At 31.9% G+C, this 19,340-nt stretch overlaps 2 protein-coding genes across 2 annotated transcripts; both read right to left on the bottom strand.

The window, feature by feature from the left end:
- Positions 1-826: 826 nt before the first annotated feature.
- Positions 827-13,304, bottom strand: LOC128163801 (uncharacterized). The gene is made up of 2 exons (XM_052827466.1): positions 12,478-13,304; positions 827-3,379 (listed from the first exon to the last, which is right to left on the bottom strand). The coding sequence occupies exons 1-2, from the start codon at positions 13,274-13,276 to the stop codon at positions 2,508-2,510; spliced, it is 1,671 nt and encodes a 556-aa protein (XP_052683426.1). The 5' UTR covers positions 13,277-13,304; the 3' UTR covers positions 827-2,507.
- Positions 13,305-16,573: 3,269 nt separating this feature from the next.
- Positions 16,574-19,094, bottom strand: LOC128163800 (tripartite motif-containing protein 2-like). The gene is made up of 2 exons (XM_052827465.1): positions 19,008-19,094; positions 16,574-18,787 (listed from the first exon to the last, which is right to left on the bottom strand). Exon 2 carries the CDS (start codon positions 18,751-18,753, stop codon positions 17,089-17,091), a length of 1,665 nt encoding a protein of 554 aa, XP_052683425.1. The 5' UTR covers positions 18,754-18,787; positions 19,008-19,094; the 3' UTR covers positions 16,574-17,088.
- Positions 19,095-19,340: the final 246 nt, after the last annotated feature.

The raw sequence follows: 19,340 nt of genomic DNA on the forward strand, positions 1-19,340 counted from the left end.
TGTGACGATACCCGCATATTGCACTCCTCTCTTCATAACAAGTGCTCTTTCTACGAATATATAGATCTGTTACAACACAACTGAACGATTGACACTAGTTGTGACTTATATGAATATTCTTTGAAAAGAATATGAATTTCTCAATTATGCAAAATTACTTTTGATTTTATTTAAGCTCCCTTGTGTCTGTTTAATCTTAATACCCGTACATATTAAGGGGGGGGGTGTTGTTTTTATTATTTCAGCGTCTTCATGTACGTCTCCGCTATTACTTTATTTACAGAATATTTTAAAATGATAATTTGAGGACAATTCAACCTCGCAACAACACACAAGCTCATGAAAAAAGGAACAACCACGCTTATTTTTAAAGTTGTAATATGCTTCAGTGTAAGCTACAGGTTTCAAAATATTAATATGCATGAAAAGATTCAATTTGTAAACCTCTTTTTATATATATCGTAAATAAATAAATATTTATTATAAATTATTGTTATGTTGTAATTTGATATTAGTAAACATATTTGCAAATGTAAATAACGGTTGGTAATGTGGATCAGGTGAATAGTCCACTCTTTTCTAATTGTTTTTAAATTACGGTATAATGGTCGATAATACTCCGTACGGCGTCCCTCTACTCATATAGCCCCAACTACTCACTACTTAGCTTATGACATCACATGGTGATGCCTTACCTGTCCATATCCTGGTGTAAAACACAGGAGAACTTACCTTTGTTAGCCCGCATAAATTAAACACTTCTATAGCTTTATGAAAAAAAAATTCTATAAAAATATTTATTAAGTACGATATTATATGAGTTTAATATAACAACAATGAAATGATATTCAGTAGATATGTATCTATTACTCCATTTCTAAAAAATGCGTTTGTAATTCATATAGAAGCAGACAAGATTGAAATCTCCACGCCCTTCTTCCATATTTCACCAGTATATAAACGAAACATTTGCAGATGAAAATATGCATTCATTTAAACTTAATAATTTTGATATATATTATAAAGACATTAATTAAAATATAAATATATAAAATATTTAATAGAACATTTGGTTTCATAATAATAAAGGTTTGATCGAACAAAATACAATCATCCAGTTTGATATAAAAATTATATGAGCTTAGTACTACCAAGTCCGTGGATTTTTAATACCTTAAGAAGGTTGTTCCCTGTTTTACAATACAGTCTTTAAGGTTTTTGCCAAAGCAATTTTTTTAGTAATATACACACCCAGCTTAAGGATTTTAATTGACCTATCTGTTCTCAAAGTGCAACTTAAAGAGATATTGCATTTTCCTTAATGATTTTTTCCGAATGAAGCGTATGGCAAAAAAAAAAAACCCCAACCTTATTTGATTAAAAACAAAGGTAAAACAAATTAGAATGTTGACTTTTTTGTCTTAATACGACGTAGTTTTCATGCACAAGAATTCAACCAGCAATAAAATAAGTTAAAAGTCTCAAATTATTTTTTACTCAAATTAGTAGACTTGTTGAAAAAATTTTATTAATAAAAAATAAGAAATAAAAATATATGCCATTATTAAAATGTTGAATATCGCATAAAATAATTTTTTTTGTGTGCAAATCATTAAAAACACTATTTGCTAAATGATCCAAAATATGTTGAATGTGCAGACCTTTTAAAGTACAGGTGACCAAAAATGTCTACCGAAAAGCAGAACAACCCTCTACATGTATAACCACTATACTCATTGACATGTTTTAAGCATTGTACAAAAATATAAAAACTCAGGGGTTGTCACAATTCTTTACTGAAGCTGTTTATTGATGTAATGCGTGATATTAAGATTCAAGGCGTACATGAATGTAATATAAAGCTATATAAAACATAATTATTCAGTTCATTTACATTCTTCACATAAAGAGTTTAGGCTTCTTTAAAATTGGACTTTTAGCGAAAGAGTAGATATTCTGACAAATTTTTTTTGAAACTTTGTTTCATTGATCTATTTTCGGCAGTACTATAAAAGAAACAGGTAAATCAGTTATAATTTATTTTGAAAATAATTGATATGATATCAAAGCTTCATGTAAACAAATTATCAAACTACATGTACTTAGGGAGTACTTAGAGATAATTAGACTCAGCTTCTTTATTTTTATCTTACTCGAAAAAAATGTCAGTATGGCTAAACGCATAAAACCACAACATATGTAAGAAAAAAAAATAACTTTTTAAAAACTTTCAATATATTATTCATTTTAGACGATATGTTTACTAAAAATATATAAATTATAAATGGGTGGACAGTTTAGTCAGTTAAATTGATTAAAAGAAGCAAACGATAACACATTAGTTATTACAACAAGCCTGATCATAAGGTAAAGGATACTAGTACATTAACACTGTCATAACTATGTGCTGAGAAGTTTTAAACATAACATATTCATTGTCGTTTTTTACGTTCAATACGTATATTCCTGGTCATTTAACATGCTTTTGGAAAATATGAACACTAAGATTACTTGTAATATTGAATTTTCTTTACTTTACATGTTTTCTTATCAGCCACAAAGAGATTGTCTCTTGTGTCTACACATAGACCGAAAGGTTTCTCCAAATGGCAGTTGTCAATAAATCGGAGAAACTGGCCGTCTTTATCGATAATGTGGATACCATGGTTGTCATGATCTGCTATCAGGATATTACTTTGGCTGTCTGTAGTGATGCCACATGGATCAAATGGTTTCTCTGTAGAAGAGGGAAGACCAGTGTACGTAAATCGGAATTTCCTTGCCTGGTTGACTACCACTACTGCACGTTTTCTATAATCAGACACACATATATCTAGATTCCTGTTTTCGCTTACGAATTTAGTACAACTATCTGATGAATAGAGAGCTTGTCCATTGTCATTGTACTGTATACTTTGTTTCTCAGTGGAACCAGAATAACGCACAACTTTTGATGGTGTTTTCCAATCATCATTGTTCATAGCAACCAGGATATCACCAGAGGAGGTACTACAGACACCGCAAGGCATCCATCCCTGTAGTGTGATCACTGTCTGCATTTCTTTATTCTTCACCATGTTTACAGTTCTGTTTGTTTTATCTGTATAAACCAGATCCCCATTTCTTGTTACTGCTAAGTCCGCTGCACAGTTCCCTGACTTGGTTTGGATTGACTTCAGTAGTCCTCTTTGGAGGTTGTACAGTTTCAAAATGTTGCTCTTACCCCCAATCCAGATGTCCTCATCACTCAGACAGGACACGTTTTCAGGATATGTATAATCGGTGTTTATCTCTGTGATGATCTGTGGCAGATCAATAAGGGACCTCTCTGGTGGAAAGTGCTCAGTACTCGCAGAATCCATTGTGTAGTTGTGTTCTTCTGTTTTAATGGCTATTGGTACTTTGCGGAACGGAACGGAACGGAACGGAACCAGTTAAGAGGCCCCAAAAGGGGAAACAAGATTTATTTTAAACGTCATTATTTCAATTTAACTTATCGTAAATGGAAGATTGTTTTACAAATTTTGCTGTTTTAATGAATTGTGTATTACATAAAATATGCTACTCATTGCTCTATAAGTCAATACACGCTTCTTTCCCGAGAAAACCTAAAGTCACTAGTTGTTTTATGATGTTTGATTGACACTGTAAATATAAAGTTGAGGTTTAAACCAGACTCAATTAATCTGTGTGTGTAACGTCGATGAAAATTACTTAAGTAATCTTTCTCCTGAATATATTTCTTCTGATTCCGTTCCGTTCCGCAAAATACCATTACCCGTGTGGATATTGGTATTTAACGGAACGGAACGGAACCGTTTAAAAAATTTTAAATAAAGGAAAACATCATAACAACTACTAGCTGTTTATTTATTTCTATGTTCTTTTGAGATAAATGAAGCAAATCATTTCATCAATTCAAACATCTTGCATATGTGCATATCACTCCTGTGTTGTGTACAGCTATAACTTTTATTTCATCTATGATACTACATTACTTACACGGATGATATTACTAGTTTGTTCACCAAGCTAGCAATAACGCAATGTGCATCCCATATTACGTAGAATTCTAAAATATAACGAGCACATTCGCAAGGAAAAAGTTTAATATTCATCACTTACCTTCCGTCTGAACAATTTTCTTCTGGTTCCGTTCCGTTCCGCAAAATACCATTACCCGTGTGGATATTGGTATTTAACGGAACGGAACGGAATCTTTCAAACTTTTTAAATAATGGAAAATATCATAACAACTACTCACCGTTCCTTGAATTTTTTATCAGATTCTTTAAAGATGAATGAGTCTATCAATCAAATCAATTCAGTCATCTTATGTATTTGCTGATTATTAATTTCAGCGTTTGTGTGCGTGTGCTGCATACAACAACAACTTTGTTTTCATTTTTTGTTTATCAATTTTATAAATAATTTTCTTCTGGTTCCGTTCCGTTCCGCAAAATACCATTACCCGTGTGGATATTGGTATTTAACGGAACGGAACGGAACCGTTTAAAAATTTTGAAATATAAAATATATCATAACAACTACTAGCTGTTTGTTTATTTCTATGTTATTTTGAGATAAATGAAGCAAACCAACAAATCATTTCATCAATTCAAACATCGTGCATATGTGCATATTACTCCTCAGTCCTGTGTTGTATACAGCTATAACTTTTATTTCATCTATGATACTACATTACTTACACGGATGATATTACTAGTTTGTTCATCAAGCTAGCAATAACGCAATGTGTATCCCATATTACGTAGATTTCTAAAATATAACGAGCACATTCGCAAGGAAAAAGTTTAATATTCATCACTTACCTTCCGTCTGAACAATTTTCTTCTGGTTCCGTTCCGTTCCGCAAAATACCATTACCCGTGTGGATATTGGTATTTAACGGAACGGAACGGAATCTTTCAAACTTTTTAAATAATGGAAAATATCATAACAACTTCTCACCGTTCCTTGATTTTTTTTATCAGATTCTTTAAAGATGAATGAGTCTATCAATCAAATCAATTCAGTCATCTTCCCACGGAGTATTTGCTGATTATTAATTTCAGCGTTTGTGTGCGTGTGCTGCATACAACAACAACTTTGTTTTCATTTTTTGTTTATCAATTTCATATCATTGTCACGGCAGAACTAACTAGTTGGTTAATTAAGCTAGCAAAAACACAATGCTTATATCAAGTAGAATTCATATAATACCAAGATCATTCGCAGCGCAGGGATAATATCGATAAAAATACTTGATAGTCTTATTTGAAATAAATTTGAATGAATGTTGATATAACAAATGTTGTTACCATACTTATAAATAATTTTCTTCTGGTTCCGTTCCGTTCCGCAAAATACCATTACCCGTGTGGATATTGGTATTTAACGGAACGGAACGGAACCGTTTAAAAATTTTGAAATATAAAATATATCATAACAACTACTAGCTGTTTGTTTATTTCTATGTTATTTTGAGATAAATGAAGCAAACCAACAAATCATTTCATCAATTCAAACATCGTGCATATGTGCATATTACTCCTCAGTCCTGTGTTGTATACAGCTATAACTTTTATTTCATCTATGATACTACATTACTTACACGGATGATATTACTAGTTTGTTCATCAAGCTAGCAATAACGCAATGTGTATCCCATATTACGTAGATTTCTAAAATATAACGAGCACATTCGCAAGGAAAAAGTTTAATATTCATCACTTACCTTCCGTCTGAACAATTTTCTTCTGGTTCCGTTCCGTTCCGCAAAATACCATTACCCGTGTGGATATTGGTATTTAACGGAACGGAACGGAATCTTTCAAACTTTTTAAATAATGGAAAATATCATAACAACTTCTCACCGTTCCTTGATTTTTTTTATCAGATTCTTTAAAGATGAATGAGTCTATCAATCAAATCAATTCAGTCATCTTCCCACGGAGTATTTGCTGATTATTAATTTCAGCGTTTGTGTGCGTGTGCTGCATACAACAACAACTTTGTTTTCATTTTTTGTTTATCAATTTCATATCATTGTCACGGCAGAACTAACTAGTTGGTTAATTAAGCTAGCAAAAACACAATGCTTATATCAAGTAGAATTCATATAATACCAAGATCATTCGCAGCGCAGGGATAATATCGATAAAAATACTTGATAGTCTTATTTGAAATAAATTTGAATAATTGATGATATAACAAATGTTGTTACCATACTTATAAATAATTTTCTTCTGGTTCCGTTCCGTTCCGCAAAATACCATTACCCGTGTGGATATTGGTATTTAACGGAACGGAACGGAACCGTTTAAAAATTTTGAAATATAAAATATATCATAACAACTACTAGCTGTTTGTTTATTTCTATGTTATTTTGAGATAAATGAAGCAAACCAACAAATCATTTCATCAATTCAAACATCTTGCATATGTGCATATCACTCCTGTGTTGTGTACAGCTATAACTTTTATTTCATCTATGATACTACATTACTTACACGGATGATATTACTAGTTTGTTCATCAAGCTAGCAATAACGCAATGTGTATCCCATATTACGTAGAATTCTAAAATAAAACGAGCACCTTCGCAAGGAAAAAGTTTAATATTCATCACTTATCTTCCGTCTGAACAATTTTCTTCTGGTTCCGTTCCGTTCCGCAAAATACCATTACCCGTGTGGATATTGGTATTTAACGGAACGGAACGGAATCTTTAAAAATTTTTATAATATGAAAAATATCATAACAAGCACGGCATTTATTCAATCTATAACGAACATGTATTTGTTACGGGAGTTTACGGGAGATTAAACGAGTTTGTTTATCAAATTAACAATATACAATATTTACATCCAGTAGAATTTTATATTATATCAAACATATTCTGAGGGATAACATTATTTTCAAAAATAATTGATGGCTTTATTTGTAATACATTAAAATAGATATTAATATAAGAATATGGATTCCATACTTATTAATAATTTTCTCACGATTCCGTTCCGTTCCGCAAAATACCAATACCCGTGTGGATATTGGTATTTAACGGAACGGAACGGAATCTTTTTTTTTTAAAGCCATCTCAGGGCTTTGTTCGTACGATCAGTTTTATAATAGAGATTAACTGCCACTGATCATGGCTAAATATACATTTACATGCTTTATATGTTAAAAATATAATGTGCACATTAAATGGATTGCATGTCACTGAATTTTCATATCCATGATACAGCAAGAGACAGATTATCATAATGTTGATTAAATGTGCTTAATCATGTGTCTCTGTATTCCGCTTGTAAGTTTGTGTTACTAATCAGTGCAGTCTAATTGCAACTTCTCGGGCCTTCCCGACAGGCTCGGAAAAAACATGAATGCATTAACATTACCGGATGTTAGAATTTTATACAAAATGGAGTTGCTTCCCATTTAAATAAGGATAGACTAAACAGCCTTGTGTGTCGTTTTTCGTGGTATAGTTTAGGATATATCGTTGGCTTTAATGAAGTCTATGTCAGGTCTCAACAGATCATAGATTGTGTTGTATTTATATCAAGTTTTAAAAAAATGGATGTTACCATGTACGCCTATCTAATACTTTCAATTGTGTCAATTTCAACTGTTACCCTCCAAAACAGGACTATTTACTTTTTATACTGAATGTTGTAAAGGGGCATGGTCACGATTTTGGTCAAATTTTATTTTTCTGTTTTTATTATTTACAGTGCTCTATGAATGCATTTCTAATGATCACATGAAATTTGGGTGCCCGTCGGTGAGTTTTAAGCAAGATACAGGGCTCACAATTCTTCATAATGTAAACAAGGCTCGTGCCCTTTTTTTGTTTACATAGGTTCAATATACCAGTAAAAAATCTTTTTCAAGCTGATTTGTCTATATTCTTATTTATTTTAAGCATAAATAATCAGTTCCTAACGATTAACACATTCATTTTAGGTCTAAAACTGGAATTTTCACTTCAACAAAATGTAAACACAAGCTTTGTTTACATTGCGAGGAATTGTAAGCTCTGTAACTCGCTTATTAGTCAACAAATGACACTAAAATTTTGATTGTCTATTCAAAATGCCTTTCTGAAGCATTATAAACATTAAAATCGAAAAAATAATTTTTGACCAAAATCGTGACCATGCCCCTTTAATTCTAGAGAACATTTTACTGCTTCTACATAGAAATGACGAGAATTATACAGCAAACCGTATGCGTATGTAACAATTTGTGTGTTACCCGTTGCCAAGGGAGTTGCTAATGCTGAGGGTAATATAACGGATTATCAACTGCGTCTAAACCAATCAGATTTCAGTAATTTTTTTTATTCGAACTTTCATGTACAAGTTATTCACATCATCTTATATATTTAGTTTTACAGTGCATACACATCATATATTCACTTCATTTGAGATTTAGAATATAAGTATAATATAGACACAGTCACATAACGAAGATAAAAAAGCACATGTACAGACAAGTGTATACACCGACAGACAGACGTATATATGCACAAACAATCTCGAAAACTTGCTTTCAGAAATTAACATAGAATTATAATAAAACAAAATATTCGGAAATGTATTTATTGGCCAATAAATCTCTCATCGACGGTAGAAACTAAAATATACATATAAAGACAAATGAATTCAAAGCACAAATCACACACCAACGCTAGATCAATCACAACGACAACTGATTACCCTTATGGCACGTCATACTATTACTTATTAGGTTAGTTACTGACTCACTACGCCTCGCTTTCGATAAGTTTGGCAAGTATCTAGTACATTTCGGAAAGATGTGTTTATTATGCAGCGTACAGATGTAGTCAGACGATAGGAATAAGTAATTTTAACATTTTACAACCTATATATCGTCAGAAATCGTTGGAGAAACGGAAGAACTTGTTTAAAACATAGCTTGAAATGAGGACCCCCTATAAATCCAAAATGGCGAGTGTCGTCCCTTTACTTTTTTTAATGTACATTGAATACACTTTTTTAACATGATTGAAACGGGGGGTTTCGGTGAATTTATTTATTGCAATACACAGAAATACACATAAGATTACCAATTTTAATCCATTTTTTCTTCGGGAACAAATAATTAGGAAATTCACTATCCAACAACCAAGCCCCTGTGATTAAAGTATTCTCGTGCAAAATGTGACATAAAGTAAGCATTAAAGATTTTAATTGACTGATAACTGCAATGCGATAAGAATCTGTAATAAACAAAATACAAATAAAAATGACAGGTATTGGTTTCCATAGAAAAACAATTAAATATACCTTTCACATAGAATTAAGTAATGCAACATATCTTAAATATATTCTATAAATAAATTCATTAATTGAATAGAAAATAATGAGTTAAAACCGTAATCAATTGACTTTATTAAACTGACAGTACGTAATTATCAAGTTCAAAATGTAATGTTTGTCGACGAAATGGCGCACCATACTTGAAGCACATGGTAAACTAAAATCCATCGGTAACAAGAATATGCAAAACTAAGCATAGTTGACAATAAAGACAGAGGTAAATTACATCACTAGCAGATTAATAATACATAATTATAACAGTCAAAACACTTACACAGTGGAATTCAAGGCTTACAAAAAACTGTAGTAATCGAGCGTTTAGAAATATGGCGCAGTATTCCACCCATAAACAAACAAGTCGTACACAAAATCTTTCGTACAAAATACATGTAGTAATCAAAATAAGATATGCACAAGACATAACAGAAATAAAAGTTAACGTTGTACACAAGATAAGCACACAAGATATTTATAATTTTATATTAATGAAATGGTTTGTTAGCTTGCTTCTTATATCCCAAAATGATGTTTTGATATTTTCCATTATTTTTTTTTTTTTTAAGATTCCGTTCCGTTCCGTTAAATACCAATATCCACACGGGTAATGGTATTTTGCGGAACGGAACGGAATCATAAGAAAATTATTCAAAAGTTTCGTAACAACATTTGTTATATCATTATTCATTTCAATGTATAACAAACAAGCTATAGGTTAGCTTTTTAAAAAGAAAGTTAAGAAAGTCAGCCAGCGGAATATTATTTTTGGTCAAACGTTAATAGTATACACAATCTATTAAAATACGGGTAATGTAGTTTTCAGAAGAATGATAATAGGCAAGTGTATTTTTAGTTTGCACGCTTATTTTCATGTCTATATGCATATGTGCGGAGAGAAGCTTATATATTATAGCAAAGTACTTACATTGTACGATTGCAAATCTACTTATTACTTAAAATTGTAATTTGCAAGATTGCACTCTGAATTTCATGGTCCTTTCGCAAACTACTGCCGATGCATTTTCTCTCCAATCTCACTAAGCTGATTCCGAAGACCCCGGCCCGTGAATGCAGACGATACTTATGGGCAGTCTTTCAAGATATATATCCAGTTTGACCTAGAATCTTCGAGTTTCTCTAACAAGGACTGTCTAATTCCTTCCCAAAATTTTTAATTTACGGAAGCGCAATTGAAGTTTAATCCCAACTTAATAAGTCAGCCCACTCATAAGGCTATCAAGTATTTATTTTTAAAAATGATTATAACCTTGCAAATGGATTTGATATAAACTTTGACTTGATGTAAACATTGTCTTTCGCTAGCTTGATTAACCAACTAGCTAATTCTTCCTAAAAAAAATCAAATAATTTATTATATAATGAATAAATGTTGCCTTTGTAAAAATATGTTTCACATTTTAAAAAGTTTGAAAGATTCCGTTCCGTTCCGTTAAATACCAATATCCACACGGGTAATGGTATTTTGCGGAACGGAACGGAACCAGAAGAAAATTGTTCAGACGGAAGGTAAGTGATGAATATTAAACTTTTTCCTTGCGAATGTGTTCGTTATATTTTAGAATTCTACGTAATATGGGATACACATTGCGTTATAAACTAGTAATATCATCCGTGTAAGTAATGTAGTATCATAGATGAAATAAAAGTTATAGCTGTACTCAACACAGGAGTGATATGCACATATGCAAGATGTTTGAATTGATGAAATGATTTGTTGGTTTGCTTCATTTATCTCAAAATAACATAGAAATAAACAAACAGCTAGTAGTTGTTATGATATATTTTATATTTCAAAATTGTTAGCCAGTTCCGTTCCGTTCCGTTAAATACCAATATCCACACGGGTAATGGTATTTTGCGGAACGGAACGGAACCAGAAGTAAATTATTTATAAGTATGGTAACAACATTTGTTATATCATCATTCATTCAAATTTATTTCAAATAAGACTATCAAGTATTTTTATCGATATTATCCCTGCGCTGCGAATGATCTTGGTATAATATGAATTCTACTTGATAAAAGCATTATGTTTTTGCTAGCTTAATTAACCAACTAGTTAGTTCTGCCGTGACAATGATATGAAATTGATAAAAAAAAACCCAAAACAGAGTTGTTGTTGTATGCAGCACACGCACACAAACGCTGAAATTAATAATCAGCAAATACACAAGATGACTGAATTGATTTGATTGATAGACTCATTCATCTTTAAAGAATCTGATAAAAAAATTCAAGGAACGGTGAGTAGTTGTAATGATATTTTCCATTATTTAAAAAGTTTGAAAGATTCCGTTCCGTTCCGTTAAATACCAATATCCACACGGGTAATGGTATTTTGCGGAACGGAACGGAACCAGAAGAAAATTGTTCAGACGGAAGGTAAGTGATGAATATTAAACTTTTTCCTTGCGAATGTGCTCGTTATATTTTAGAATTCTACGTAATATGGGATACACATTGCGTTATTGCTAGCTTGATGAACAAACTAGTAATATCATCCGTGTAAATAATGTAGTATCATAGATGAAATAAAAGTTATAGCTGTACACAACACAGGAGTGATATGCACATATGCAAGATGTTTGAATTGATGAAATGATTTGCTTCATTTATCTCAAAAGAACATAGAAATAAACAAACAGCTAGTAGTTGGTATGATGTTTTCCTTTATTTAAAAAGTTTGAAAGATTCCGTTCCGTTCCGTTAAATACCAATATCCACACGGGTAATGGTATTTTGCGGAACGGAACGGAACCAGAAGAAATCTTTTCAGAAGAAAGATTACTTAAGTAATTTTCATCGACTTTACACACACAGATTAATTGAGTTTGGTTTAAACCTCAACTTTATATTTAAAGTGTCATTCAAACATCATAAAACAACTAGTGACTTTAGGTTTTCTCGGGAAAGAAGCGTGTATTGACTTATAGAGCAATGAGTAGCATATTTTATGTAATACACAGTTCATTAATACAGCAAAATTTGTAAAACAATCTTCCATTTACGATAAGTTAAATTGAAATAATGACGTTTAAAAAAAATATTGTTTCCCCTTTTGGGGCCTCTTAACTGGTTCCGTTCCGTTCCGTTCCGTTCCGCAAAGTACCAATAGCCGTTTTAATTGATAATTCTGATAGAGAGCCAAAGTGTTCGTATATTTGGTGCTGATCAATTTTCTGGGGAGAAAAGCTTGGTAAAGTGATCTTCAGTTTAGGTGGCAATCTTCTGAGTTCTGCATTTCTGGATTTGTAGGCAGATATAAGGCCCGTGTCATCGGAATTTACTAATTTTCTCAGATCTGCAATTGTCTGTGTGATATCACACAGCATATGTTTGATGTCATTTTCATGCTTATTTAGGACAGTAAAATATTTGGAGTCCATTTCATCAAGATCAGATTTTAGTTTCTTGACAATCAGATCTATTTCGCTGTGCATTTCTTCTCCATGTCTGCTGATATCCGAGGCAATCTTCTGTGAAGATGTATAAAGGGTAGCTCTCTGAACCGGGATTTCTGTTGCAATCTCTTGATATTTGGGAAAAATTAACTTCTCTAATTCTTGTAAATCTTTCTGTAAAACTGACTTCTGTTTTTGCAGTATTTTCACTATGTGGACAAATGTATGACCTTGATGTTTTGTGGAAGAAATGCACTGCGCACAGATTGGAATGTCGCATTGTTCACAATAATTTTCACATATTTTTGAGGAATGATTTGGGCATTTAGTTGTAGATCCTCGCTTTTCAAACGGTACAATTTTGTGTTCTTTTGCAAACTCGGAAAGATGTTCTCCTACACATGCTTTACACAAATGAATATGGCAAATGTCGCAGTACATAGGAGGAACCGGTGTCTCACAGAGATCACACCGTAACACATCCTGGGCGCTACGTGGAGGGTCCATGGTCAAGTACCGTACCGGATATTTATTGAGAGTTCTGCAAAACAGAAATCATAAATTATCAAATTAAGATTTCAAAACTTTTTACACAAAATAACTGATACAACTACAGCAAAATCCAGTAAACTGAAAGTAGGACACAAATATTGTTAACGTTCTTGATTCTGACCTTTTTTGTAGATCTTTTTTTTTTACTTGCCGACTGATAAAACTGTAAATTTTAATGATACTAAATATATTTACAAATTTCTTACGTTTCATATCTTTCCCACCAATTCCTTCATCACAAACATGGCATTAAACCTCTAGTGTAACATGGCGACTGTCGAATTTATTCCACGTCTATCGATACTATCACGTGTTCAAATTTAAATGCTAAGGCTAGTGGTGGATCTATGGGAGCGCTCTATTTTTCTTGTAATAAGGTTTAAGGCCAACTGTATCTCACGTCTGATAATTTATGTATATCCAATTTTTACACAAAAATATATAAATGTGCGACACTTCTACATGTACACTTTGTTGTGGATTAAGGATGAAGTTTACTCAGAATGAAAAAAAAATCCACTGATGATAATAAAAAACCAACTATTGTGTGTTATAGACCTTACATATTAGTGTTATTCTTCATTTTTAAAAAAGTAGGTCAATAACCTATTTTTTGAGTACATGGCCATTGAATATTTTTTTAAAATTTAAGAAAAATACATAAATTTTTTACAATATGATTGATATTTTCTTAAATGTGAAAAAAATACTAAATGCTTTACTCTTTGACAAATGAAATACAGTTTATGAATGGTAGTGACATTAAATAGATACAAAGCATTAAGTTTTCATTCACAATTTTTATAGATATTCTAGTCCGAATTTCCTCTAGCGGTGTTCAATTTACTACCAATTTTTGATTCAATATAACAAAAAACCTGAATAATGATAATGCTAAAACATTTATAATATTAAACTAAGTATATTGACGTTTCTCTGGTGGCATAAAATTTACATGAGGTCAATGATCAAAATTTTGAGATATGGTGTCTTTTATCAATTTTAAGTATTTTTCAATATTTTTGTAGTGTGTGCTATACGATTATCTAAACGAAAAAGCAAAATAAAACCAACAGACATTATGCAAAATTATATTGACTAACAAATAAAATATCAACTTTAAATATTATATTACTACCAAAAATAATTCAGTGGAAAACAAAATTTGAACAATTTAGTCCGAATTTCCTCTGTTTTGCTAAAAGTCAAACTTTGTCAGAGCCTAATTCCATAATTAAGTAAAAATATCGATTGTTATGTCAATAATAATTCATTTCATAATTACTTTTTGTATTTAAAACAAACTTTACTCATGAAATTTAACTTTTTAACAATCCGGATTTGAGAACTCAAAACCTGAGTAAACAACGTCCTTAAGTTATCTTAAAATTATTCATTTAGAAAAATAAATTTCGATTTTTCAATTCAATAAATTAACTCTCGAATCCTTGTAAGCTTGTTTAATGTGGCTGTTTAATGTTCATAAATTTGTACGAAAAATTTTCAATCTTTCAGACGTTTCTTATTTAGGATGCCTTATTTTCCCAAAATACAAATGTGAAATGGCTTTGTGAATGCCTATGAAACCATATTTTAAATAATTGTAATTGTATGATTATGCTACTAATGTGGTTTTTGATCATCCATTGAGGATTGACATGTTTCAATAATTATGATGATTTCGTATCGTCGATAACATCTTCATACTTCATTAACATGCGTGTCTAAAAATTAATATTAAATTTTCTCAATTTTTTAAATCACCCATTCTAAATATCAGTGAGCGATGAACACCTGAAATAGAATCAATAGTTTTCGGGACCGAGTTTCAAACACTCAAAGCATTAGTTATAAGAACAAAATCAAACTATATAACTACAAGGTAAGATCAAGAAAAGATACATGAAAATTTTTAAAACTAAAGGAAAAGAAATCGTTTCTACGTATACGCCTTTAAAACTGTACTGCCAATGGTATGTACAAGTCATAATATTTATTTTATGTTCATTGATTTAAAATTGCATTTTAGCAACTGCTATTGCCCCCATTTATTAAAAAAAAACCAGTGTAAGCACGCTTTCCAAAAAAAAAAAAAAATAAACATTTTCTTTCACAATCACCAATATTTCTATCATTGATTTGGCATTATATTCCAATATAATCCACTGCATATAATTTACGGGATTAAATACAAGCAGAAGCAACAAAAAGTTTTATTGGATTTAGAAATAGTTTATAAAAACGAAAACGGATAATCATATAAACTGTGGGTTTCAAAAATCATGCGCGGATCTAGCAGGTGGCCGGAATGTTTGAAACTCAACCTTATTAACTTCACATATAGTATAATTACTGAACATAGGCCTTGAATATCATCCTTCGGAGCTCCCTCTAAACACCCCCAATCTAGAGCAGCACAGGTTTACGCACTTGAAAAATAGATAACGTATTGCAGGGCAGCGTTTTATATATGCTTATTTTAATCATATCGATAAAAATGACAAACACCAGTCACTGTGATTTTTATTAAGGTTTTTGCGAAAGTACTTTTTGTAATCTACACGCGTAGCTTAAGCATTTTAATATAACTTTCTGTTTTTAAAGTGCAACTTACAGAGATATTGCATTTCCTTAAATATTTTTTCCGAATGAAGCATATGGCAAAAAACCCTTATTTGATTAATATTAAAGATAAAAAAAATTGAATGTTGACTTCGTTGTCCTAATATGACGAAGTACGAAGTTTTCATGCACACGATTTTAACCAGCAATGAAATTTGTTAAAAGTCTCCAACTTTTACTCAAATTATTAAAGATCTGGCGGGAAAATCTTATCAATGAAGAAAAAATTATGTCATCTTTTAAAATTATGTGCAATTTATTAAAAACACTATACTAAACGCTAAATGATACAAAATATTTTGTACGCACAGACCTTTCAAAGTAAAAGTGACAAAAAGTGTCAACTGAAAAGCAGAACAAACCTCTACATGTGTAACCAATATACTCATTGACATGTTTAAACAGACATTATACAAAAAATATAGAATCACAGGGGTTGTCACAATTCTTTATTGAATTTGTTTATTGGTTTAATGCGTGAAAATAAGATTTAGGGTATGCATGAATATTATACAAAACTATATAAAACATATTTAGTTCATTTACATTCTTCACAAAAAGAGTTAAGGCAAAAACAAAATTGGACTTTTAGTGAAAGAGAAGAAATTCTGAAATTCTGAAATTCTGAATTTTTCAAATGTTGTTTACTATAAAATTAACAGATAATCAGTTATATTTAATCTTGAAAATAATTGATACGATCTCAACTCTTCAGGTAAAAAAATAATCAAAGTACATGTACTTAGGTTAGAGATAATTATACTTAGCTTCGTTATTTTTATCTGACTCGAAAAGAAATGTCAGTATGGCTAAAAGCGTAAAACCACAACCTATGTAAAAAACCAACTTTTTTAAAACTTTCACATTTCACTATAGTATTCATTTTATACGATATGTTAACTAGTAATATATAGATTATAAATAGGTGGATTGTTTAGTCAAATAAATTGATTAAAAGGAGTACATGATAACACATTAGTTATTACAACAAGCCTGATCATAAGGTATAGTATGCTATTACATTAACACTAGCATCACTATGTGCTGACATGTTTTAAACATAAACATATTCAATGTTGTTTTTTACATTCAATATGTATATTCCTGGTCATTTCACATTCTTTTGGAAAATATGAACACTATGATTACTTGTAATATTGAATTTTCTTTACTTTATATGCTCTGCTATCAACCACAATGAGATTGTCTCTTGTGTCTACACATAGACCGAAAGGTTTCTCCAAATGGCAGTTGTCAATAAATCGGAGAAACTGGCCGTCTTTATCGATAATGTGGATACCATGGTTGTTAAGATCTGCTATCAGGATATTACTTTGGCTGTCTGTAGTGATGCTATATGGATCAAATGGTTTTTCTGTAGAAGAGGGAAGACCAGTGTACGTAAATCGGAATTTCCCTGCCTGATTGACCACCACTACTGCACGTTCTTTATAATCAGACACACATATATCTAGATTCCTGTTTTCGCTTAGGAATTTAGTAAAACTACCTGATGAATAGAGAGCTTGTCCATAGTCATTGTACTGTATACTTTGTTTCTCAGTGGAACCAGAATAACGCACAACTTTTGATGGTGTTTGCCAATCATCACTTTCCATAACCACCAGGATATCACCAGAATAAGTAATACAGACACCATGAGGTCTCCATCCCTGTAGTGTAATCACTGCCTGTATTTCTTTATTCTTCACCATGTTTACAGTTCTGTTTGTTTTATCTGTATAAACCAGATCTCCACTTCTTGTCACTGCTAAGTCCGCTGCACAGTTCCCTGACTTGGTTTGGACTGACTTCAGTAGTCCTCTTTGGAGGTTGTACAGTTTCAAAATGTTGCTCTTACCCCGAATCCAGATGTCCTCATCACTCAGACAGGACACATTTTCAGCATATCTATAATCGGTGTTTATCTCTGTGATGATATGTGGCACATCAATAAGGGACCTCTCTGTTGGAGAGTGCTCAGTACTCGCAGAATCAATTGTGTAGTTGTGTTCTTCTGTTTTAATTGATAATTCTGATAGAGAGCCAAAGTGTTTGTATATTTGGTGCTGATCAATTTTCTGGGGAGAAAAGCTTGGTAAAGTTACCGTCAGTTTAGGTGGCAATCTTCTGAGTTCTGCATTTCTGGATTTGTAGGCAGATATAAGGCCCACGTCATCGGAATTTACTAATTTTCTCAGATCTGCAATTGTCTGTGTGATATCACACAGCATATGTTTGATGTCATTTTCATGCTTATTTAGGACAGTAAAATATTTGGAGTCCATTTCATCAAGATCAAGTTTTAGTTTCTTGACAATCAGATCTATTTCTCTGTGCATTTCTTCTCCATGTCTGCTGATATCCGAGGCAATCTTCTGTGAAGATGTATAAAGGGTAGCTCTCTGAACCGGGATTTTTGATGCAATCTCTTGATATTTGGGAAAAATTAACTTCTCTAATTCTTGTAAATCTTTCTGTAAAACTGACTTCTGTTTTTGCAGTATTTTCACTATGTGGACAAATGTATGACCTTGATGTTTTGTGGAAGAAATGCACTGCGCACAGATTGGAATATCGCATTGTTCACAGTAATTTTCACATATTTTTGAGGAATGATTTGGGCATTTAGTTGTAGATCCTCGCTTTTCAAACGGTACAATTTTGTGTTCTTTGGCAAACTCGGAAAGATGTTCTCCTACACATGCTTTACACAAATGAATATGGCAAATGTCGCAATACATAGGAGGAACCGGTGTCTCACAGAGATCACACCGTAACACATCCTGGGCACTACGTGGGGGGACCATGGTCAAGTACCGTACCGGATATTTATTGAGAGTTCTGCAAAACAGAAATCATAAATTATCAAATTAAGATTTCAGAACATTTTACACAAAATAACTGATACAACTACAGCAAAATCCAGTAAACTGAAAGTAGGACACAAATATTGTTAACGTTCTTGATTCTGACCTTTTTTGTAGATCTTTTTTTTTTACTTGACGACTGATAAAACTGATAAAAATTTTAATGATATTAAATATATTTACAAATTTCATACGTTTCATATCTTTCCCACCAATTCCTTCATCACAAACATGGCATTAAACCTCTAGTGTAACATGGCGACTGTCGAATTTATTCCTCGTCTATCGATACTATCACGTGTTCAAATTTTAATGCCAAGACTAGTGGTGGATCTATGGGAGCGCTCTATTTTTCTTTTATTCCAACTATATCACACCTCTGATAGTCTATCCGATTTTTACACAAAACTTAAAGTTATTTGACTCTGAATTGTTCGCCTTTTTTCAACGTCCCATGGCAAGTATTTAACACCCTTTATTCTCTTCATTTAACCTAAGGATGTCCTTGATTATTCATTTACTTTCAG

Source organism: Crassostrea angulata, chromosome 9, assembly GCF_025612915.1.
Source record: "Crassostrea angulata isolate pt1a10 chromosome 9, ASM2561291v2, whole genome shotgun sequence".
NCBI lineage: Eukaryota > Metazoa > Mollusca > Bivalvia > Ostreida > Ostreidae > Magallana > Magallana angulata.

Bases quoted from the DNA above. Each gene is read 5' to 3' on its own strand.
- LOC128163801 (XM_052827466.1), bottom strand. From the start codon at position 13,276: ATGGACCCTCCACGTAGCGCCCAGGATGTGTTACGGTGTGATCTCTGT. The intron at 3,380-12,477 runs GTACTTTGCGGA...CCATTAAAACAG, and splicing joins ATCAATTAAAACGGCTATTG to AAGAACACAACTACACAATG.
- LOC128163800 (XM_052827465.1), bottom strand. From the start codon at position 18,753: ATGGTCCCCCCACGTAGTGCCCAGGATGTGTTACGGTGTGATCTCTGT.